The following is a 23,979-nucleotide window of genomic DNA, read 5'->3' as shown; positions in this document are numbered from 1 at the left end:
AATTATTTGTAACTATATGAAATACCTTTGGAATAGAAGTTGACTTGAAAGCCATTTTTTGTTGTTTCACATAGTTCGTTAACTGTGCAAGTCTATGTTAAAAGTTAAAGGCCATTTGCGTACTCTGTTTCCGACAGCTTGCTTGATAGTTGAACTTTGTACTCAAGTTTTGCCATTTTAGTTGGTCGTGTAAACGCCATATTTTGGATAAATGGTGGATTATTGATTCTTGCCCATTTGTCCTTTTGCCTTACAAACTTACTCGAATGTTCTTGCACAGTTTTATGGGTTTTGCTATTTGTTTGAAAATTCAGCTTTGACTTTGGCTTTGACTTTTCTTCTCCATCGACACATGTTTGCATCCCTTTGCAGAACGATGGTGGCAAATTGTGCAAAATCTCAACGTCCTTATTTTCGTCGGATAAATCTGTAAACTCACAATTTTTTTACTTTACTTGCAACGGACAAGAGTTCTTCTTTGTTATATCACCACAGGATTTATTCTTCATCTCATATAGATCCACATGATCAAATTCTTCATGATACTTCTCATCAATTTTACATTGAAGGGCGGTTAGCTTATCAAGTGACTTTTTTGCCATCCACATTACTTTCTCCATCTCATCAACTCTCTTGGGTAAAGACTACATTATAAAGAGAAAATTAGTATTAGTATATATAAATAACATTGTAATTTGTCATGAGTTTGGTATATTACCTCTATTGCATGTAGTATTTGTTTCAACAGAGAAGTTTCAATAATGTCTATCGAAGAAGATTTAATGTGATCGTCTACTACTTTTTCTTCCATTACTCTACTAGATTGTAATTTTAGTTTTAATAAAGATAATTAATAGTGTTCTATACTTGAGTGTTTATATATAAGAATAAAATGATATTTCACACAACTAATTCCTTTTTAATAATTTAAATTTGATAACCAATAATTTATTATTTAAATTTAAATTAAAAATAAAAATTTATCCAACTTTAATTACTTTCCACGGCCAAATTTTGGTCTCCTTTTCTTTTATATTAAAATAATAATAAATATGAGGTAATATTTTAAATATTAATTTTTTAAAAAAGATAAAATTAGATTATTTTATACAATCTTATTATTTTTAATTTCTTTTTATCTTACTCTAATTAGATATTTTTTTATCTTATCTTATCTTTTGTAACCGAATTTACTATATATTCATCCTAAGGAATTATATGGTACAAACAAAATACTATCTGAGTGAGTAGTAAAATATTATTCCAATAAAAAATATGCAGATCAAGAATATATTTAACAATCTAACAAAAAGGATCGATAACTTAGAATCGGTAATTCATGTTCTACACCAAAAGATTGATGTTATCATAACACAACAAATAACTTTCACAAATAGTAGTTCGATATTGGATTCTACTATAGTAGTGATCTTACTAGTATCTTACCAATTCAATCCAACAACTTATTCCATTCAGATATCACTCGTAAAGCAACAACTCCATCTAGTGGACAACCACATGTTAGAATAGGAGTTGTATTGTCAAAGGTAACCATATATTTTTTCTTCTTTATTTTACTTTTTTGTCTTTTTTCTTTATTTTTTAGTTTAATACTTAAAACTATTTTTTTAACTGCAGTGGTGGACACTTATTGTATTTGAGCCTACACCTTTGATGATGTCAATCGAGCTTCAGGCTAATGTTGCAGCCTATATTTTTTCGGATACGTTAGATCTGTATGTATGATTTATTTTGTGTAATATATAATAGTTTATAAATTCTATGTTTCTCCTGGCTAACCATTTTATGACTTTGACAGTTCTAAAGAGTTGGTAATCTTAGATGAAAAGAGTTATAGAAGTACATTTAGATGTCTCGTACTAGAGAAATGTGTCGAATTACGAGTAAGTTTAGAAGTCAATGCACATTATATTTTTTCTTGTAATTATATTTTTGTGATTTGTATTTTACCTATAAACATATTTTACATATAAATATAACATATTGTAAGTTAAAAACCTGGCTGCACTTATGATGACACGTGTATTTCGACGTATGAATGAAGATCCAATATGTGATTCATATTTGAGCATTTTGCAGTAAATTTATCCTTATAATGTTTCTAAATTATTAGTTAATATTTTTCTCTAATAGTTTGTATGAATATACTAATTTATAAAGATTTTTTTTAGACTAAACCATGCCATGTACTCACACGAGTAAAGTTTATAATTAAATAATCAATTCTAAAATAGTTGTTAATTTAAAACATATTTTCGTTTAACAAGTATTTTTGTGTTTGCAGCGATATGCTTTAAGCGACAAATACAAACCAGCCGAGGTTATCTTTGATTTCTTTGGTCCTTATATGTCACTGAAAGTTAACCACGTCATTAGCGTACAAGTGACTAATTTGTTTTCCATTAATATACTATTTTATTTTCCAAATGTTTATAATGATATAAGGTTAATTGCAGGTTTTTATCCCTATCTATGAGGAACTACATTGGTATTTGGTTATTGTTGACTTTACAAGTCGTCGCCTAATCTTATTAGATTTACTGCCTTATGTCAGAAAATATCAACAACGCAAAAGTAACGTAAATGAAGTGGTAATTATTTTTTTTAAATCAGTACTTAATCATCTTGAATCGCTTAATAATTTAACAATTTAAATAACCGTTTGTTGTTACTAGTACTCTTATTCCATTTAAATCATGTACAATTCACTCTTGTACAGGCAACTTATTTAGAAACGATGTTAGATGATAATATTTTTTATGATTATAAATTTAAAGTTGTAGATTGTTCCACTTTTTGGCCTATCACACCTTTTGGCCTACCCATCCAACAAAATAGATCGTAAGTCTTCTCAATATTTTTTTTATTGAATATCATAACAAATTCAATAGTTTATATCTTATATGTATATAATAACTATCTGTTGAATACTTTATATTTTAGGAATGATAGTGGAGTTTGGGTGACCAGTTTGATGAGAGAATGTACTTTACGAGATGACTTCAATATTCAGGTAATATTTATAACAAAGTATTTTTAACATAATTTTTTCAACATACTTCTAATTAAAATTATATTATTGATGCTCTAATCAGATTAACGACTCTACACGAATGAGACTTGCCGTGGATCTGGTTTTAGAGGAGTATAACGATTTATGTCTCGTAATCCAAGAGAATGCTTGGAAATATATGAGCATAGTGGCAGAGCATGAAGATAGTTAGGAGTGAGGAATTATCTTTTTGGATATTTTTGCTATTTTCTTTGAAAGACAAATTACTAAGCTATTTTTCATGAGTTTATACACTAATTTATCCTTCTTCTACATATTACAATTCTATATTACTAAGTTCTTATATCAGTAACTAATTATTGTTGAGTATGATAGATACAATATAACTTGATCCAAAAAAATGAACAAAAGTGAAGCATATCCTGAATTTATAAGATATAATTGATCTAATTTAAGCCATTGTTAAAAAATATAATAGAAAGTTAAAAAAATACAACACCAAAACTATATTTCATAGCAATTGAACCTTCAACTTTAACTCGACTTTTTGAACTAAAGAAGTAAACGAAAAATAAAGGCTACCAAGAAAACGAACTCACTTCTTTATCCATATTATTAACAAGTACCAAAGAGAGACAAAAAGGAGGAAAATACAGGCTTGCTCGCTATAAAACTTCCAACCAATATCAATCCAGAATTTTCTATAAATGAAGATCAAGAAATGCATTTTTAGTTTCTAATTCTGAACGGGGTGTACTTTGCAGCTTTCATCAAAGTCGTTGCGCTTCTGCGTCCATAATATATGAAAAAGATTTCATCCATTGATCATAAATGGCTACAGTCCAAGTTCAGAAGGTAGCTGATGCCATCTTGGCGTTTCCTCATCAAAAATGTAGGTCAACGGTGACATAAGAATGCCACTGCCACCAATCTGCATTAAACGAATGTAATCAACATGAAAATGAGTATGAAAATCATAGATGAAAGGAAATTTACATAGTCATTGTTTTCTACCAAGTCCATGTAGTAATGCTAGCCACTGCTAGTGGCAGTAATACATCATGTAGACTAACATTTTATCCCAAATCAAGGTCCAATTTGGATAAATAACTTAAATAAGTTCTTTTGAAAGAAGAGCTTAAAGTAGAAGGACTTTTATTAATAGCAGCTTATAAATAAATTATTTTGTATTTGGATTTTTAGTTATAGAAGTACTTATTTAAAGTTGTAACGTTTGGATAAATAACTCAAAAAATACAATTTTTTTACACAAGAAAATATATATTAAAATAACGATGATAACAAATACTTTTCAATATTGAATGTTGATTTTACATAATTTAATCACTAAGATTACAATCGATTATCCAATTGATTCTTTATTTATTCTCTAATTAGTCCTATTTTTCTAGCGCTTTCAGCATTCGATTCTTCGTATGTAATATCATTAGAAACTGGTTCTTCTACTTCACCTCACCTATAAGGGTGTTCTTGTATGTGGTGAATAGCAAAAAAATTCTAATTCATAATAATCTTGATGGCAATGCCAAAGAAATTATTGTGTAGTTAGTGTTTGCTGTTTTATTGTGTATGATATGGTAGGTGAAAATAAAAAATAAATGTGAAATATGTGTGAATGTATATTTTGTTGCTATTTTTTATTTTTTAAATCCTATTAGAACTCCCTCCTCCTTTATTGGGGTCAAGTACTTGCTATAACTAACTATAAAAATAATAGCAAGCTGTACAAAGAGCTATGCATTAACTTTTCAAAAAATTAAGAGTTTTTCTTTAAAATGGTGCCAAATATGTGTATTGTGACTTTTCATAATTCAAAAATAAAAAATAGTTTCTGCTACTTCCGAAACGGGCTCCAAATATAATTGGGTTATTTGGACTTGTGTCATTCAGAATAACAAGGCTTCATATGAAATCCAAAACAGATGCTTTGAAAATAATGTAAAAACTCACCGCTCTCAGCTACTGTATAGACTTGTATAGTGCCTTCTTGGGTACACTTATCATTATGGCATAATAGTCTGCTGTTACCTTCCCATCCCATTTCTAAAAAACAGGACTTATAGTGGGTCCCTGTAAAAGATAATCACATGTTCCTCTTAAAATTGAGAACAAATTGTAGTGAAAAAACAATGATACTGCTCATAGTATATGACAAACTTTGCTAACGCAAAAAGCAAATGCGATAAGGAAAACTCCCACCAACGAAGAAAATGAAAAATGAAGGTAAGGGATTCATTCTGCGAAGAAAATGAAAAATGAAGGTAAGGGATTCATTCTGAATCACACCTGCAACCCATATAATGATGGTTTGACTCAATACTCTCTCAGCTTCCTCTGCACTGCTTCCCTTCATGTTTGCAGTGACCTGCCAAGTACAAATTTAGTAAATACAACGAAAATGGCATCGGACATTAGATTTTGAGCGATGAGATACACAATGAATTATATGTACCATAAATTGCCCAATGGCCCTCAGATGTGCCTCTAATCTTTATAGTATCTCATGTGTCCTTTCCAGTACTCCTGTCCGTTGGATCATTGATTTTTTGCTTGCAACAAGAACAACATGGAGGAAATTCAATTGTCAGATTGAGAGATAATTTATCAAGGCAAATGCAAAAGCAGTCATCCGAAGATTGGAACTTCATATTGTTCTTGAGATTAATAGATCATGATAGTCAAGGTCAAAAATAAAAGTTAATGGTTGCTAACCTGGCTTTCCAACATAGTTCCACCTTCAATTTCCTTCAAATTATTTTCTTTCAACATGGTCCCACTACTCACTAGGTCTAAGAAGGCATCAGCAATTCCCATTTAAACGAATCAAAGGCAGAAAATCAACCAGATAAATATCATGTTCATCAGGTTCATTTATCAAGCGTAACAAATCGGTAAATCAAATCAATGCATTAAACCAGAAAGTTAATATTCAGAAATTTAAACTATATATGTCACAACTTTATGCTAATAGATTCAATATTGTGACTCCTAGTGCTTCCTAAGTATTAAGATTATCAATTCTACTCAGATGAGGAAGCCATTAAAAGAAGGAAAGACTTAAAAAGTGGTGAGAGATACATAAATCAATGGTCTCACCCGTACCAAGAGAATCACTCAGGTATCTATTTCACTTGGAAGCGTGTTGTCCTGGCGACGGCAGCGCGTTACGCGACGGCGGAAGCAGGCTGCGGCATCGTCTGAGGCGTGTTGCAGCGGAGATGATAAGCGAACGAGAGATACAGCAGAAGAAGAGGATGAGAGAGTGGCAGTGATTGAAAGATGAGAAAAAACCCTAACAGACCAAATGCTTCTCTTCTCTGAATCTGAAATTAAGAGGAAAATGAAAAAAAAAGTGTAAAAAGCAAAAATTTGATGGATTAATATCTAATTATTAATTTTTCCAAAAAAAAAGATGGGATATATTTTGTAATTATTTTGTTGATGGTTAATCATACTTCTACATAAAAGTAGAAGTAAGGAATCCATGGCCATAAAAATTAACTTGTACTTATAAAAATTTAAAATTTTAATATAATTTAATATAATAGTCAAATTTATCCTTAACAAATTATTGGTGTCAAATTTTATTTCTGATCAAAATTCTCTTTTTATTTATATATTTTATAATTATTTTAGATGTTAAAATTTATTTTAGTCAATACAATTGTTATTTGTGAGATAATGCCAAATTTGGTAGGAGAAATATATAGTGCTTTTGTGCAGGATAGAAAAATACATGATAGGACTTTGATTGCATGTGAAACTGTGCAATGGTTTGAAGTTAAGAAAAAAAGAGCTCGGTGATTATTAAACTAAACTTCAAAAAATCTTATTATCAGACCAAGTAAAACTTTGTGGATATTGTTTTGCAAAAGATGGGGATTGGCCGTAGATGGAGGGAGTGGATAAAGGAGTATATGTATTCTGCGTCTATGTCAATCTTAATAAATGGCTCTCCCACTAAACCCTTCAAAATGGAAAGGGGTCTACGATAAGGTGATCCACTTTCTCCCTTTTTTGTGTGCTTGTTATGGATGTTCTACATAGGATGATTAGAGAGGTGGTGCAGAATGGACGCATTGCTCTGTTGCTGGTTAGAAGGGTTAACATTGATTTGTCACATCTGTAGTTTGCGGATGATACTATACTTTTCTATCCTTTTGAATAAGAGACGATCAAAAACTATAAGCGGTTGCTACGCTGCTTTGAGATGATGTCAGGACTGAGTATTAATTTTGACAAGTCCAACTTGATTCTGGTTAATTGTGAGCAGAGTTGGACACGACAAATGTGTTGGCTGTTGGAGTGTAAAGATGCGTCTATACTAGTAAGATATCTTAGTATTTCTCTAGGGGCGAATCCGAGGCTGGTCAAGACATGGAACCCAGTGATTAACAAGGTAGAAAAAAAGATAAGTATGTGGAAAGCAAAGTCTCTCAATAAAGCGGATAAGTTGGTTCTCATTAAATTTGTTCTTAATAGCCTATCTATTTACTATCTCAACTTGTACAAAGGCCAAAGACAGTAGTAAAAAAGATAATATCCTTACGGAGACGCTTCTTGTGGAGTAAGAAAAACAGGAGGAAAGGGATGTCGCTAGTGAAATGGAAAGTTGTATAAGCCCCGAAAAAGGCAAGAGGGTTGGGAGTTGGTGACGCGGTAATTCAGAATACAACGCTCCTGTTCAAGTGGTGGTGGAGGTTTTTGAAAGAGGATTGTCTCCTTTGGAAGAAAATTGTATGCTTCTGTAATAACATGAATCCTTCTGAGATGATTTGTAATCAGCTTGTACCTACAAGAGGTGGTCCTTGAAAATTTGTCAACTACAAATCAGGAAACCACAAATGAGAGAGAAGATGATCAGGGACTTGACTATGAAACTAGGGGATGGCAGGATAATCCGTTTCTGGGAGGATAGCTGGTTACCGTGTGGTGCTCTGAAAGTTACTTTTCCAAGACTTTTCTCGGTCTCAAATCTTTAAGGATCTGTCATAGGAGATTGTGAATTCTAGGATGGGTTAGAGTGGATTTAGAATTTTCAATAGCGACAAAAGTTGTTTCAATGGGAGCTAGAACTGGTAAACCAGCTTCATGCGGCTCTACAATCAGTGAAACTGACAACTGAGAGAGAGGACAGAGTGGTCTGAAAATTTGATAAAAAAAGGTGTTTATTCTACTAACTCATTTGTGTAGGTGTTATAGGTAGAGGTACTTCTGGTGGATATCACAAGCTATAGCTTTACTAGTACTATTTGGAGAGAATTCGTCCCACCAAGGGTTGAGTTGTGTTTACTTGGTTTTCACTGGTTGGTAGGGTGAATACAAAAAAAAGGCTGTGTAAATTAGGTGTTATTGGCCAAAATGATAACATGTGTGTATTATGTCATAAGTCTATTGAAATTGTTTCACTTATTCATTGGTTGTGAGCTCACTTGGCAGGTGTGGGGTGCTTGTTTGTTCGCTCTTAGAAGGTTATTGACTATTCCAAGTACACTTAAGCAACACTATGAAAGTTGGACGGATATATCAGCAAGACCGATGGAATGAAAGCGGTAGTTGGTTGACTTTTTTGCGATTATCTGGATAATTTGGCTAGAAAAAAATGATAGAATTCTCAGAAATCAAGGTTCAAGTGTGGTGGACATTATCAACAGATCCTTTACAAGTTACGATGAATGGATTGGTGGTGAATCCTGTGATTATTGATGGCAATACTGGGGATGGCTAGGAGTTGTTCTTTTTAACGCTATGTTTTTGTTTCTTCTTCTTTTGCTCCACCTTATTGTGTTGAGTTTTTTACTTCAAAAATAAAACAATTATTATTTGTGTTTATTAAAAACCATTTTTATTTTGATTTACAAAATTTTTAACTTTTAAAAATTTATCTTTTAAAAATCAATTTTAATAAACTACTTACAAAAAATAAAAAATTTTATCAAACCAAAGTTAAAGCTAAGCATACCGATTATCTAAATAAAATAGTGATGAAAGCTACACGAAAATAGAACTGATACCAAATAGGCAAATACTAGAATTTTTTGGTGACTGAAATAAAATAAATAAAAAAAACAAAACAAACAAAATAAGAAACTACTTAAATAGATGGACAGTCCCGTTTAAGATTATTCTTAAACTCCTCACAAGGTGAAAGAAGCTCCACATGCGAAAGTTGTAACTTCATCGCCATCTTTGCCATAGTATCTGCCACCGTGTTTGCATCCCTCATAATCAAACGAAAGTCAACACGCCAATTCCAATGCATGATATCTGTTATTTTGAGCACCAATGGATCAATAAATTCAAAACCATCTTGAGTAACAAGATTAAATATTTCCACACAATCCGTCTCACAAATAACATCTCGTTGACCCGCATCCCAAGCTAAGAGATATCATTTCCAAATAGCAAACAATTCTCCTTGAAGAATACTATTACTCTCAATCATTCTCAAACACCCCATTTGCCAACTCCCATTACAATCTCTAATAACACAAGCAAAACCAACACTATCACCCGAACCAGAATAACTAGCATCACAATTAATCTTAAAAGTACCAATGGATGGGGGATTCCAAAAACCATTTAGAGTAGAGGGAAGGGACATACATTGTAATTCAAAAATATTCCTAAGCTCATTTTCTGAAGTTAAGGCCAGACAAATCACTTTTTTCGGAGGCCAAGTTTCATAAGGATTAAAGATGTCATTATTCCTTACTCGCCATATCCACCAAAGTCCCGAAAAAAACTTGAACGAATGCTCTCTGCCGAACCAGTTCTTCAAATCCAAATGATGACAAGAAATATCTAACATATGCCAGACAAGCTGAGCTTTTGGACAATTCCGAATACAATGTAAAATTGATTCCTGACTAGAAAGACATCTTAGACACCTATCCGATTACGACATCCCTCTTCTAAAGCGAAAACTTGCAGTAAGAAGAACCTCCTTAAGACACAACCGAGCAAAAAACTTATGAGTTTCCGAAACCGAAACAAGCTGACGCCAAAGCCAATTCTCCTATTCCTCCTAACCAAACAGCTGCTTACACAATCACAAGTAACCATTGCGTAAATTATAGACAAATACAAGAATGATAATACATGAAAGTAGAATAAAATACGAAATATCCCAAGTTCATAGTACTTTAAACCATCTATTTGCTTTAAGAGTTTCGGGTTCGTCTATAAACCAACATAAACGAAAATGTCATAGCTTTTTTAAGTGCATCCAAATTGATTTCGGACTCCTATTTCTCTTCACTCTACTGTTGAATTCATACTTAACTCCGCCTAAGGACTACGGACCTGGTCTATCCCCCTATTTGGTTACTTACTTTAGCAAGTGGCCACCATCAATCAGTTGAACGGATCATTTGTTTCTTCAAATAAGGGAAGCAAAAAATCACATATATTCAAGACCCTCAATATAAAGGAAACATCAAATCTAAAATCAATAATAAATTTCCAAACTGTACATTTCATTTCACACAATACAATAATAATAATAATAATTAGCTAACAGCTTGCCTTTCCAAACACATCAAAACTATGAACAAGATTTGAATGAAATCACCTTGTACCCTTGAGCGACCAAACAGCAAGACAAACCTCTTGCTCTGATTATACTACAATCCTAGCTTCCTAATTTTTCTCCTTATTGGTGTGCGTCAACTACTACTAACCAATAATAATAATGCCTATGGTAAAACAAAAAGAACACCCTGCTCAATCTTGGAACCATCTTATTCTTATTCTCTGTCTGCTAGTCTGCTACTGTATGAAACGAAAGGGGAAAAAAATCACAGATGAGAGTTCTTTTAAGTCATCACTGTGTACTTGCTACCGCCCTGTTGTCTCTTGGCGAGGTCTTGCTGCTGCCTCTTGGTATGAGCAATGTTGTACTCTGTGTCTTCTTTCGTGAGGTACCTATCAACTTGTGAAGCAGCTTGGCGTCCCTCCGAAATTGCCCATACCACGAGGGACTGGCCACGGCGACAATCGCCAGCTGCAAAGACACCTTTCACACTGGTTGAGAAGCGACCATAATCTGCCTTGAAGTTTGACCTGTTGTCTCGCTCCATACCCAATTTCTCTGCAATTGTCTGAAAAATAGGAGAACAATAAGATCAGTGATGAAAAACATCTTAATAGATACACTAGAAATCTAGAATCCGTACATATCTTGCAAGAGCTTATTACAATCATCTTATTCGTATACTTTCTCTTATAATTTGAAGGAGAGCCTTAGAATAATGATTTGAGTTATTCTTGTGACTTCAAGGTCACAGATTCAAGCCTTAGAAACAGCCATTATTGATGTAATTATTTGATTAGATTGTGTAATATTACACGTTTTAGGTATAACCCCGGATCCTACACGTTATGGTAGTCTGGGCTGCCCTTGATTTCTCTTACAAGGGTATTGCTGAGATTTGCCCGTTAAACATTGAAAAGAGAAGGCATTATGTAAATACTTACAGATTCAGGGCCAAGGAATCCCATGGCAAGTAACACTAGATCAGCCTCAATGATTTCCTCACTGCCCTCAATTTCCTTAAACTGAAACTTCCCTGTCTCATCCTTCTCCCAGCGGACTCGTATGACTTCAAGTCCCTTCAAAACTCCATTCTCATCTCCCACAAACCGCTTAGTCAATACCTCATAAGATCTTGGATCTTTGCCAAATTTAGCTGCAGCTTCTTGGTGCCCGTAATCTATACGGAATACGCGAGGCCACTGTATTCAACAAACATTCGATGGTTAGCCATCACCTTCAGAAAGTAATGGCAATCAAAATGTCCAATTTCTCAAGCAGTTAACGTTTGCTAATGAGGCTGCAAAGAAACACTAAATATTTACAAAGCAATAGATCTAACCTGTGGCCAAGGGTTGCCTGGTGCCCTAGTTTCGGGTGGCTGTGGGAGAAGTTCAAGGTTTACTATGCTACTACACCCATGACGAATGGATGTGCCTATGCAATCTGTGCCCGTATCACCCCCACCAATGACCACAACTTTTTTGCCCTTTGCAGAAATGTAGTTACCATCTTGTAGATTGCTGTCAAGCAAGCTTTTAGTGTTTGCATGAAGAAACTCCATGGCAAAATGAACTCCTGACAACTCCCGCCCAGGAACAGGAAGATCCCTGCATCAAAAAATTGAACTTGTTTAGTTGCTTTGAAGCTTCTTCCAAGTTCCAACGACAATTCCTTTTTTTAACATGCTTAAATTCTAGACAAAATCAAACTGAATATATAAACCATAACAATGTGTAATTATGAGGACTCCTGCAATAGGTCACCTTGGTTTCGTAGCTCCGACAGCTAACACAATAGCATCATTTTCCTCTTGAAGCCGACCAAGAGAGTACATAGGATCATGTCCAACATTAGCATTCACCATAAAATTGACTCCCTCCTCTGCCATAAGGTTGACCCGTCGTTGAACTATATCCACTTTGTCTGTTTTCATGTTGGGAACCCCATACATCATAAGCCCTCCAATCCTGTCGGCTCTCTCATACACAGTTACTGTGTGTCCCATTTTATTCAGTTGATCAGCAGCTGCCAACCCAGCTGGTCCGCTTCCAACAATGGCAACTCTTCTCCTGTGTTGATAAAAATATAAACAAACGAGGAATCACTATACAACATGAGGATTATACATTTGTAACTATTTGGTCAAAACTCAAAAGGAAAACCAGACATAATGAAAATGGATCTGAAGAGATGTTATCCAAATACATACCCAGTTCTTTTGGGGGGAGGCCGTGGCACCATCCAACCCTCCTCAAATCCCTTGTCTATGATAGCACATTCAATGCTTTTAATAGACACTGGATTCTCAATAATGCCAAGGACACAAGAACCTTCACAGGGTGCTGGGCACACCCGACCAGTGAACTCGGGGAAGTTATTTGTCTCAAGAAGCCTTTCCAATGCCTCGCGCCACCTATTTTGGTATACTAACTCATTAAACTCTGGTATTTTATTTCCAAGAGGACATCCAGAATTTTCCTGAAAGTTCATGCAAGCATCATTAGTTTCAAAATCGGTATTTATTGAAGAGTGAAAAAAGCAAATCATAACCGAGGAAAGAAAACCGCAAGCACACCTGATGACAGAAAGGAGTACCACAGTCCATGCAACGGGCTGACTGGGTTTTCAGAAGTGGGCCAGGCTTCGACTCCTCCATTACTTCCTTCCAATCGTTCATCCGAACATTAGGATCCCTATACTGAACACCTTCACGCTCATAAGCAACAAAACCTCTATGTTTAACTGCATCAGTGACTCTACTTGGTCTCTTGGATGATTCAGCCTGTTCAACCTTCTGCACATATTCAAAGACATCAGCAGACTAAAACTATACACACAATTTCACTCTTCATTCATGGTTAAAACGAACAAGAAAGTAAACAATATCACTAGATCCCATTGAGAGGAATCAATCATCAACTCCATTTGGCAGTGTTATCAAAAGGTTTGCTTCAAGAAACTACCACTTACAAGACGTAAAGTAAAGAGCACACACGAGACATTTCTAAGTAGGTATGCTAATATTGATGAAAATATAAATTACTGATGAATGGTGACACTACATTTGGAAGCTCTTTTTATATCTTTGTATTTTCCCTCTCTTTAACTTAATTATTGTCTATTCCATAAAAGGAAAAAAATATTAAAACAAACAAATAAATAAAACTTCTGATAACCTGTATGAAACCAGTGGCACTATAAAATAACACGAGAATGAAAATGTAACAATGAATCAATCAATAGCCAGATAAAAAAAAGGAATATATATAGTTACCTGACTTGGCTTCCCATTTGAAGATGCAGCAGCCATTTTCTTAAGCTCTTCAAAAGCATCTTTCTCATTCAGTTCTGCTTCATCTGACCCCTCTTCTGCAATTGCAGCAGGCGAAGATGCGTTTTTGGAGGCTTCCTTTGACTTCATACCAGCCAAAACACGTTTGTACTCCCTGGGGAACACCTTGATAAATTTTGGAAGAAGATTTTCAAAGTCAGAAAGCACTTCTTTGGCAAGCACGCTATCTGTGTGACGCTGATGTTGTTGTATCAACATTCTAAGAGTAATAATATCCTCCTCCTCCTCAACCTTGTCCAAATCTACAAGTTCCTGGTTGCATCGAGATTGGAATTTTCCATCCATATCAAGAACGTAAGCAATTCCACCACTCATTCCTGCCGCAAAATTTCGACCAGTGTTTCCAAGGACAACTACTATCCCACCAGTCATATACTCGCATCCATGATCTCCAACGCCTTCAACTACCGCCTTAGCCCCAGAATTACGCACACAGAATCTTTCTGCGGCCATCCCATTGAAATATGCCTCACCACGTGTAGCTCCATAGAGTGCCACATTACCAATTACAATATTAGTCTTTGGGTCAAAGGTACTCTTCTTTGGAGGATATACTACAATCTTGCCGCCAGACAACCCTTTACCAACATAATCATTGCTATCGCCTTCAAGTTCCAGAGTGATACCAGGACAAAGGAATGCACCAAAGCTCTGGCCTGCGCTTCCTGTAAATCTGATATGAATGGTGTCATTTGGAAGACCATCTAAGAGGTACCTTTTGGTCACCTCATGGCTAAGCATAGTTCCCACAGCACGGTTCACATTATAAATTGGACTTTCAATGTATACTGGGAGACCCTTCTCCAAAGCAGCATGGGACAAACCAATGAGCTTATTATCCAAAGCCATGTCCAAACCATGATCTTGTTTTTGCACACAGTATTGAGCAGCTTCTGGCCGCAGTTCAGCTGCAGGTCTAAGCAATAGAGAGAGATCAATGTTCTGCAATTTCTCACTGGTCTTAGTGACTTCTTTATCAACTTCAAGCATGTCTGAACGGCCAACCATCTCATTGACAGTCCTAAACCCAAGCTGGGCCATAATTTCTCTCATCTCTTCAGCAACCATGAAGAAGAAGTTGATGACATGCTCAGGTTCTCCAGCAAACTTTTCTCTGAGTACTGGATCTTGGGTAGCAATGCCAACAGGACAGGTATTCTTGTGGCACTTCCGCATCATAATGCAACCGAGAGTAATGAGTGGAGCTGTACTGAAACCAAACTCTTCTGCACCAAGGAGAGCAGCTATGGCCACATCTCTTCCTGTTTTGAGTTGCCCATCAGTTTGGAGAGTTGTGCGACCACGGAGGTCATTAGCTACCAAAGTTTGGTGGGTCTCGGCCAAGCCAAGTTCCCAAGGGAGCCCAGCATTCTTTATGCCAGTCCACCTGGATGCCCCTGTCCCTCCATCATGGCCGGAGATCAAGACATGGTCAGCATGCCCTTTAACAACTCCACTAGCAATTATGCCTACTCCAGCTTCTGATACCAACTTGACACTAATTCGAGCAGCCGGGTTGGCATTCTGCAAATTTAAAAAAAGGGTTACTAAGCACATAGAAAATCTAAGAGAATAAAATAAATCAAAAGCTGATACAATATAACAGATATTATATGCAAAATATACCTTTAGATCATGAATTAATTGGGCAAGATCTTCAATGGAATAAATATCGTGATGAGGAGGTGGGCTGATAAGTCCTACCCCAGGAGTTGAATTCCTGGTGACAGCAATGTCTCCTACAACCTTGTGGCCAGGAAGTTCACCTCCCTCTCCTGGTTTAGCTCCCTGGGGAGAATATTATGACGTTAATCGCATACTAATACTCATTTTTTCTCAAAAGAGAAATAAAAGAAAAGAAGTACATGTAAAAGGAACAATAAGCTCAATATTCATAAACATGTGTTGACAATTACCTGGGCCATCTTTATCTGCAATTCATCAGCATTTGTAAGATAGTAACTTGAAACACCAAATCTCCCACTAGCAACCTGCTTGATAGCACTTCTTTTTGGGTTCATTGAGCCATCAGGAAGAGGCTCCATGCGTGATGGTTGCTCACCACCCTCGCCTATAGAAAAATATTATAGTTAAGAATTACAGAAATTTAGTATACTATTAAATAACACACACACACACACAAAGTCGCCACTTATTGTTAAAAGTTTACAAACCTGTGTTGGATTTCCCTCCAATCTTATTCATAGCAGTTGCCAATGTTGTGTGCGCCTCCAATGAGATTGACCCATAACTCATGGCCCCAGTGCAAAATCGTTTAACTATCTCACTAGCAGGTTCAACTTCATCAAGTGAAATCTTCACTGCTGCCTCTTTAAATTTCAGTATTCCTCGCAAGTTGCAAGCCTTATTTAACTCATGAATGATCTTGGAGTACTGTTTATATGCATCTACACTGTTAGTTCTGGCAGCCTCTTGAAGCTTTGCTATAGCAAGTGGATCATTTAAGTGAATTTCACCACCTTTTCTCCAGTGGTAATCGCCAGGATTTGGCAAAGCAACAGCTTCAGCACTCCCAGGAGAGAAAACACGAGGAGGAAATGCCAATTCATGCAATTTAAGAGCATCGCGAGCAAGCATCTCAAATGTTGCCCCCTCAACTCGGCTTGGGGTTCCGGCAAAGCACCTTTCAATTACTTCTGAGGAAAGACCCAGAGCTTCAAAAATCTGAGCACCTTTGTAAGAGGCCAAAGTAGATATTCCCATCTTCGCAAGGACCTTCATCATTCCATAGTTGCTTGCTTTGAAGTACTTCTTGACCAATTCACCTTTTGAGTAGAATTCCCCACCAGCTTTTGGTGGGATCTTTCCATCAACTTGCAGTCGCCAGATTGTCTCTATAGCCAAATATGGGCATATAGCATCAGCACCAAAACCAACAAGCGTGCAGAAGTGATGCACTTCACGTGGTTCAGCAGATTCAACCATCAAGGCAACTCTAGTGCGCTCAAGTGTTTTAACTAGATGTTGATGGACAGCACCAACGGCCAAGAGGGAGCTAACAGAAACCCGTTTCCTTGAGAAGGCTACAAACAATCAGTGCCAGATAAATTAATTAGAGAAAGTGCACTGTATAATGTATATCATATAGTTGTGCAATACATGTATAATAATATATACCTCTATCAGACAGCACAAGGGTGGTGTAGCCAGCATTAATTGCATCATGTGCTTCTGCACATATCCTGTCCAAAGCTTCGTCCAACCCTTTCTTACCACGATCCTTTGAGTATGTGATGTCTATCACTTTGCTCCGCCATCCCCTATAATTCATCTTTTTAATGGCTTCCATTTGTTCAATGGATAAAAGAGGGCCTTTAAGTGAAAGACGGTGGCATTGTTCCTCAGTAATTTCTGTCAGGTCCCCTTCTGGACCAACCATACATTCCATGGAAGTGACTATTTTCTCACGAATAGGATCAATAGGTGGGTTTGTCACTTGGGCAAACATTTGCTTGAAGTACTCAAAAGTAAGCTTCTCCCGGTTAGACATGACAGCTAGTGGAGTATCATTTCCCATTGAACCAAGGGCTTCTGTACCATCCTTTGCCATGGGAAGTAATAACATCTCCAAGGATTCAACTGTATATCTGCATGAGCAGAGAAGAACATAAAAAAACTTCCTTTGTAAATAAGTAGAACTTAAAAAATATCTCTCTCTCATCAGGAGTTGACATACCCAAAAGCTTTCAATGGAGTCAGCAAACCATGAATTCCCATATTTTCCATATCTCCATCATCCCCAGATGCCTGTAACTCGGATAAAATGCAAAGGTGAGAATTGCCTACAAGAAACTCGCAAGAAGTTCGCATGCAACATATTAATACTTACTGGAATCACCCCGGCTATGCTTGGAGGCACTCTTTCAGATTCATGAACAGAGTCAACTATGTCTTGGAGCTGAATCTTCTGATTTTTGAGCCACTCCCCATAAGGCCGTGACAAAGAGTACTGTTCCTTCAAGGCATCATCATTCACAACAGCATGCTTCTCAAAATCTACTAGAAGCATCATGCCAGGATTTAGTCTTCCTTTCCTACAAACGTCTTCAGGAGGAATGTCTACAACCCCAACTTCACTTGCCATTATAACTCGTCCACTGTGAGTGACATAAAAGCGGCCTGGCCGCAGACCATTCCTATCCAATGTTGCTCCAAGATAGTGACCATCAGTAACTGCAACAACATTATATCAGAACCAAATCATGAAGCCTTAACCAAAAGAACATGCAATGGAGGAAAAAGGTATATTTTGAATGAAGTCCAGGAAATTCACATGATATAAGAGCAGGCCCATCCCATGGCTCCATGAGAGCCGAGAAATACTCGTAAAATGCTTTCCGCTGGGGATCCATGTTCTTGTCATTTTGCCATGCTTCAGGGATCATCATCATGACAGCTTCAGGAAGACTTTTTCCAGACTGAACCAAAAACTCGAGCACGCCATCAAAAGCACCTGATGAAGAGGAGGGATAGCATGTCAGCATATGAAATGATTCCACAAAACTAAAGTAAATTCTGGCAAAAATTTCACCTGAATCAGATGAAGTTGTATTCACAATGGGCAAAAGCTTCTTTAACTCATTCTCGGATAGACCAAGCTCCTTGCACTTTAGTAGGCCCTCACGTGCCTTCATCCTACAAGAAGAAACCCCACAAAGCAATCATGCATGAACCCTATGGAACAACATCGTCTTTCTTATTCATCCATTTCACGTACTTTGGGATATTACTTATCCAATTCTTTAATATTGTGGAGCAATATGGTTATGCAAGACATACCAGTTAACATTGCCTCTAAGTGTGTTGATTTCTCCATTGTGGCCCAAAACTCGCATTGGTTGAGCACGATCCCAACTAGGAAAAGTATTAGTTGAGAATCGTGAATGTATCTGCACATCATTTTCCAATGTTGTTAATACTTTGTGGTTACTTATCGTAAAAGAATATAACCATTGCAGAAGATCACGTGTATAAATGAAATTTTCTTCCAAGCACTTCAGTGTGGAGCTAATACTGAAGTAATTGGTAGAAGTTCTGGGAATCCTATTTAATTTTCACCCAAAAGATTTTTTTTTTCCCCACCACCACTAAAGATGAAATTGTTCTCCGGACCAACTAATCCACAGAAAGCATCAGCAGAAATTTCTGCAAACATGATTATCCTGATAATGAACGTTCTTACCAACTCACCCATTGCATCCAAGCTAGCATCCAAATTCAAATATTAGTCAAGGAAGCGGAAGAACTTAAGAGATCATTCAAACCTCAATGCCTCAGAAGTCATTCCCCAACCTTGCATCTCTTCAGTTACTGGTTGTTCCCCATGCTGTTTGTTGGAGTATATAGAGTTAGTGGAGAAAGAAGACAAGTTAATGGGTAATATATTTACCAGGGCCATGTAGCTCGTAAACCTTTCATTGCCAAGGTCTGCAAAGTAGTAACCCTTCAACTGAGCTGGTGTTAACTGACCTTTATAAACAACAGTCCTGAAAAAAAGGGTATAACCACGTCAGGTATGAAGATGATTAGAGGCGGAAAGCATAATAATTTACTTCTCATAAAGATAATTTCCTTACTGATAACACACCTTGATGAAAGTGAACATGTATAAAAATCAGCAATGCCATCACTATGGAGATCTAAAGCTGATGTTATAGCGGCATCTGAAAGCTTCCTTAATATGTACATCTACAAGAAAAGAATCAGATATCTATTACGCAAAGACCAAATGGCATCTCAAATCTCACTTAAAATGCATCATTTGAAGTCAGCTGAACCAAAACTTTTCAATAGCCTTTTCCCCTCTCAACCGATGAAATTTGTGTAAATCCTGATTAGCAAAGGGTTTATTTGAAAATTACTTCTTCAAGAACACAGTTCACCTATATGTTCAGTATTCCATCAAAAAGAATAGTATGCTCATTAATTTTAACGTATGCACCCGATCCATATTATGGATGAAGATAGGTACCTGTCTTTCCAAATCAAGTTTTGATTTGGTGCTTGGCGTAAGAAACACTTGTTCAATCACTGGTTCGGTCTGCAGGGCCGATTTGCCCAATCCTGTATTATCAGTGGGCACAGAACGCCAGCCAAGAACAGAGTGGCCCAGTGATTCGGCAACCTTAAAATACACACACATTTAAAAAGAAATTGTCATTAGAACTACTATAAATCACAGCTAACACACAATGCAATATGAAATATAGCAAAATACAGTAGAATAGTTTGTCATTGTTTTCATGAAAATAATTATTCCATGAAGCCTGCATGCATGAAATCAACTTCAAAATAATAAAGCAAAAATTAGGTATTAAATACCTTTCTAAATACATTTTTGCTCTCTTCCCTACGACTGTCGGAGGTGGGCAAGAAAAACATGCCAACTGCATATTTTCCAGGAGGTGGAAGCTCAAAATCCACGACCTGCAATAAATCAAGCCCGTTACGATCACCAGCATACTGAGTCAAACCTCAATAAATGAAAAAGCCATATAGTCAACCCTCGTGCTCTTCTAGTTTTTTTCAAGTTTTATAAAGTAACCACCGAAGCCGTTCATTAATGGATAAGCCTAATTCTTGTTTGTTTCCGTGAATTTTATGCGGTGACAAGTTTGGTTTTCAAACGTAAACTTCCAAGCAAAGAGCCAATGAAATTACGATAAAATATTTACTTATTTCTAAGTTCATGAAATTCTGTGGGCGAATCCAATTAACATCAACATTCAACCAAGCCACAGTTATAAGATTATTAATTATATTACAACTTGCTTAAAAATCTAAATAGATAATACTAAATTCTTAGAGGGAAAAAAAACAGTTATAAGATTATTAATTATATTACAACTTGCTTAAAAATCTAAATAGATAATACTAAATTCTTAGAGGGAAAAAAAACTATTTTTTCAGATTTCCTTTTTATAAAAATGTTTTTAAAATAAATAAATAAAGAAGAAAGACATATATCAGATGAGCTTAATACACAGAGAAACGCGAATTTAATGTAACCAAAAAAGAGACACAAATTTGCAATAATAAATGATTTATTTAATTTAATTTAATTTAATAATACCTCCGTGTAAAATTGGTGAGGTAGAGCCACAAGAATCCCGGCTCCGTCTCCAGTGTTTGCTTCGCACCCGCAAGCTCCCCTGTGCGTCATGCGCACCAACATCTCCAAAGCATCTGTCACCTACACACAAAACGACAAAATCCACCTATCAGAACGCACAGCCACGTCAACATTCCCTGCCCCACAAAACCATAAACGACACCTAACTGCTAACTCACCGTTTTACGGTTGCCCTCGCCGGACAGCTCCGCTACGAACCCCACTCCGCATGAGTCCTTATCCATAGCTGGATCGTAAAGCCCCATCGGCTTCTCCGGTACAGCAGACAATGCCGACCGGACCACCACCCTCAGCTCCGGCGACCTCCCTGGCCCCTGCGACCGCCACACGTGCAGCCGCTCCGAACCGAGTGACCTGCAGCTCGAACGCAAACGAGTACCGAAGAAGCTCTTCGGTTTCGCCTTCGCCACAGTTCGCACATTGAGCTGCGTCCTGCTGCTTGCGATATTCGACGGTAGAGTGCACGCAGACCAAGCCGGAGCCGCTGCGAACGAAAGTGAAGAAGACGACATCGTTTCGTTCAGATTTTCCGTACACGGAAAATTTTTCCGAGAGAAAAAACGATGTGTTTTCTGTTATAGATTTTAATTTTTTTTTTCAAATTTTGTTTCACGTTAGATCTAGGTTTTTCAACCGCAAATCAATCAAACCCAGGCCGTGCGTGTTTTGCGTCTGAGACAGAACGACGCCGAAATAGAAACAGAAATTAGAGAAAAAGAAAAAGGGAAGAAGCGATGTGTTTGTGTTGTTCTGTGTCGTTGGCGCGAAGATCTGTTTGGCGAAAAAAAGCAGAGAAAACGGTTTTCACTTTTCAGAGGGAAAGAGCGCCGCCCGTAAGAACCTGCAGCTAGGTTCTGTTTGGTTGAGATTCCTTGTTGAAGAGATGGAAATGATGAATTTATTTATAGAGTAAGGACGTGTGTTTGTGTTTTGCAGTGCTTTTAACTTTCTTTCTTTTTTATCTTATTAGAATTAGAATTTAGATTTGGTAAATTGATAAAAATGGGAAAAAGAAAGAGAGGAGGGACTAGGGAGTAGGAGAGAAGAGATTGGGGACCACCACCAATTCAATTAAACTAATTAGCTAAATTGTTAATTAAGTAAGTATATTATGTATTATTTAGATGAAAGGGGTAAGGTGGTAGTAGTGGTAGTGGTGGGGTAGATGAAGATGATTAAGAAGAGTTAATTACTATGACTTGGTTGAGAGACAGCTCAGGGGGTGGGCCACGTGTGAGGTGCTCTATGCGGCACGCGACAACCGCCATTTATGGGTCCCACTAAAACATGTTACTATCCCTTCTTTCTTCTCAAGCCGCCTCGGCCCTCACCACTTTTCCCAACCTAGGCTCGGATAACGTACCAACCTCCGTTCACACCGAACCTATGCCCTCACTTTTACAAAATACCGTAACATTTGTTAATAAACTCTAACAAATGTGATTAATTCACTATTTTTTACATTATGTATATATATAATATTACTAAATATAAAACTAATCAAAGAGATAAATAATTTACACCATAGTCAAAAAAATTTAAATTTGAATGTTAAAACAATTAAAAGGTGACCAAAACAATTAAAGCCGTTGTCATTTTATATTTGCTCAGGTAAATTACCAAAAGGATTTACCAAGGTCAAAATGACTCTTATTAAATTTGATAATACTTTATTTGATAATTTATGAACAAATATATCGGGGAGATATAATAATAAAATATTAAATTTAAATGTCATCATTATCAAAATCTATCGGTGAAATATAAATAATAATATTATAATAATAATATTAAATTTAAACGTCATCATTATCAATGTCAATAAAAAATTTATAAGAGAATGTTATTTTTATCTATGCACATCGGATTTTTATTTTTAATATGATTTTTTTCTCCTTTTCTTTTTTTACGTAGAAGAGGTTCTAAGAACCATTTAGGAGTTAAGAGAGGGAGGAATCTAGGTGCTACTTGATTTGCAGGTCATTGACAATATGTAGTTAAAATAGCGTTTGGAGAAGAGACAGAGATAAAAAGATTAAGATCGAGAGATAGAGATTAAGAGATAAGAATTGAAATAAATTTCAGTATTTTGTTTGGTGCAAAATGAGAGACAGGAATTGAAATAAGAATGAAATTCTAATTTAACTTGCATAAAGGGTAAAATTAGAATTAATTAATTGAAATGAAAGTATTTTAAGTATAAAATGTTATTAAAATTTCAGTTTTTATCTCTAAAAATTTCAGTCTTCCTACTTTTTGGAAGTATTGAAATACTGAAATTTTAAAGATAAAGACAGAAATTTTAGTATCAATCTCTAAACTAACAAACACAATAAATCTCAGTCTCTCGGTCTCTGTTTCAGTACCTCAAAACAAACGCTACCTAAATGTTTTACTTTTAATATCTACAAATTTAATTACCCTTATCGAAAATTTAGTTTTGAGTTTCTAAAATTTTTTACTTTTTAAAATCTAAAAACTTAATTTTTTAACATCTAAAAAGTTTAATTTTGATTATTATTATTATTATTATTATTATAGAAGTAATTACTTTATAGATACATATAGTTTTATTCAATTTTGATTAAGTATAGTAAAAAATCTACAATTGAATCTCTACATCGTAGCTTTGAAATTAATTCTCTAATTTCATTGTCCATTGCAAAAATATCACAATAAATTATTAATATTCCTTATTGCACCTATTTAATATGTACCTAATATATTGGATAGTGGTATATGCACATCCTTTATAATAGGTAATTGATAATTTGTTTTCATTTTTTGTCCTAGCTACTTTACTATATATTTACAAATTTTCTTAAAAGTTCAGAGAGTATAAATGACCATACATATTTTTAAAGTTTAATTTTATACGTATC

At 35.8% G+C, this 23,979-nt stretch overlaps 1 protein-coding gene and 1 pseudogene across 3 annotated transcripts; both read right to left on the bottom strand.

The window, feature by feature from the left end:
- Window positions 1–3,516: 3,516 nt before the first annotated feature.
- LOC130943723 (ATP phosphoribosyltransferase 2, chloroplastic-like) lies at window positions 3,517–6,412 on the bottom strand (annotated as a pseudogene).
- A 4,070-nt stretch (window positions 6,413–10,482) lies between these two features.
- Window positions 10,483–22,120, bottom strand: LOC130944358 (glutamate synthase [NADH], amyloplastic). 3 transcript variants are annotated; one of them, XM_057872645.1, is made up of 22 exons: window positions 21,256–22,120; window positions 21,038–21,157; window positions 20,287–20,391; window positions 19,937–20,089; window positions 19,553–19,653; window positions 19,355–19,451; window positions 18,745–18,854; window positions 18,497–18,600; window positions 18,239–18,418; window positions 17,795–18,138; window positions 17,642–17,712; window positions 17,083–17,552; window positions 16,119–16,988; window positions 15,861–16,015; window positions 15,571–15,732; window positions 13,867–15,468; window positions 13,168–13,386; window positions 12,802–13,070; window positions 12,356–12,661; window positions 11,932–12,199; window positions 11,534–11,791; window positions 10,483–11,157 (listed from the first exon to the last, which is right to left on the bottom strand). In XM_057872645.1, exons 1-22 carry the CDS (start codon window positions 21,607–21,609, stop codon window positions 10,873–10,875), a joined length of 6,603 nt encoding a protein of 2,200 aa, XP_057728628.1. In that variant the 5' UTR covers window positions 21,610–22,120; the 3' UTR covers window positions 10,483–10,872. The 3 variants fall into 3 exon arrangements, with proteins under 3 accessions (XP_057728628.1, XP_057728630.1, XP_057728629.1); XM_057872647.1 differs by lacking the exons at window positions 19,355–19,451; window positions 19,553–19,653; window positions 19,937–20,089; ... (1 more) ...; window positions 21,038–21,157; window positions 21,256–22,120 and adding an exon at window positions 19,148–19,290; XM_057872646.1 differs by lacking the exons at window positions 19,355–19,451; window positions 19,553–19,653; window positions 19,937–20,089; ... (1 more) ...; window positions 21,038–21,157; window positions 21,256–22,120 and adding an exon at window positions 19,156–19,273.
- Between the last annotated feature and the right edge of the window lie 1,859 nt (window positions 22,121–23,979).

Source organism: Arachis stenosperma, chromosome 8 (genome assembly GCF_014773155.1).
Source record: "Arachis stenosperma cultivar V10309 chromosome 8, arast.V10309.gnm1.PFL2, whole genome shotgun sequence".
NCBI lineage: Eukaryota > Viridiplantae > Streptophyta > Magnoliopsida > Fabales > Fabaceae > Arachis > Arachis stenosperma.
Note: the sequence above shows the minus strand (reverse complement) of the source record. Positions and strands in the feature narration are given on the sequence as shown.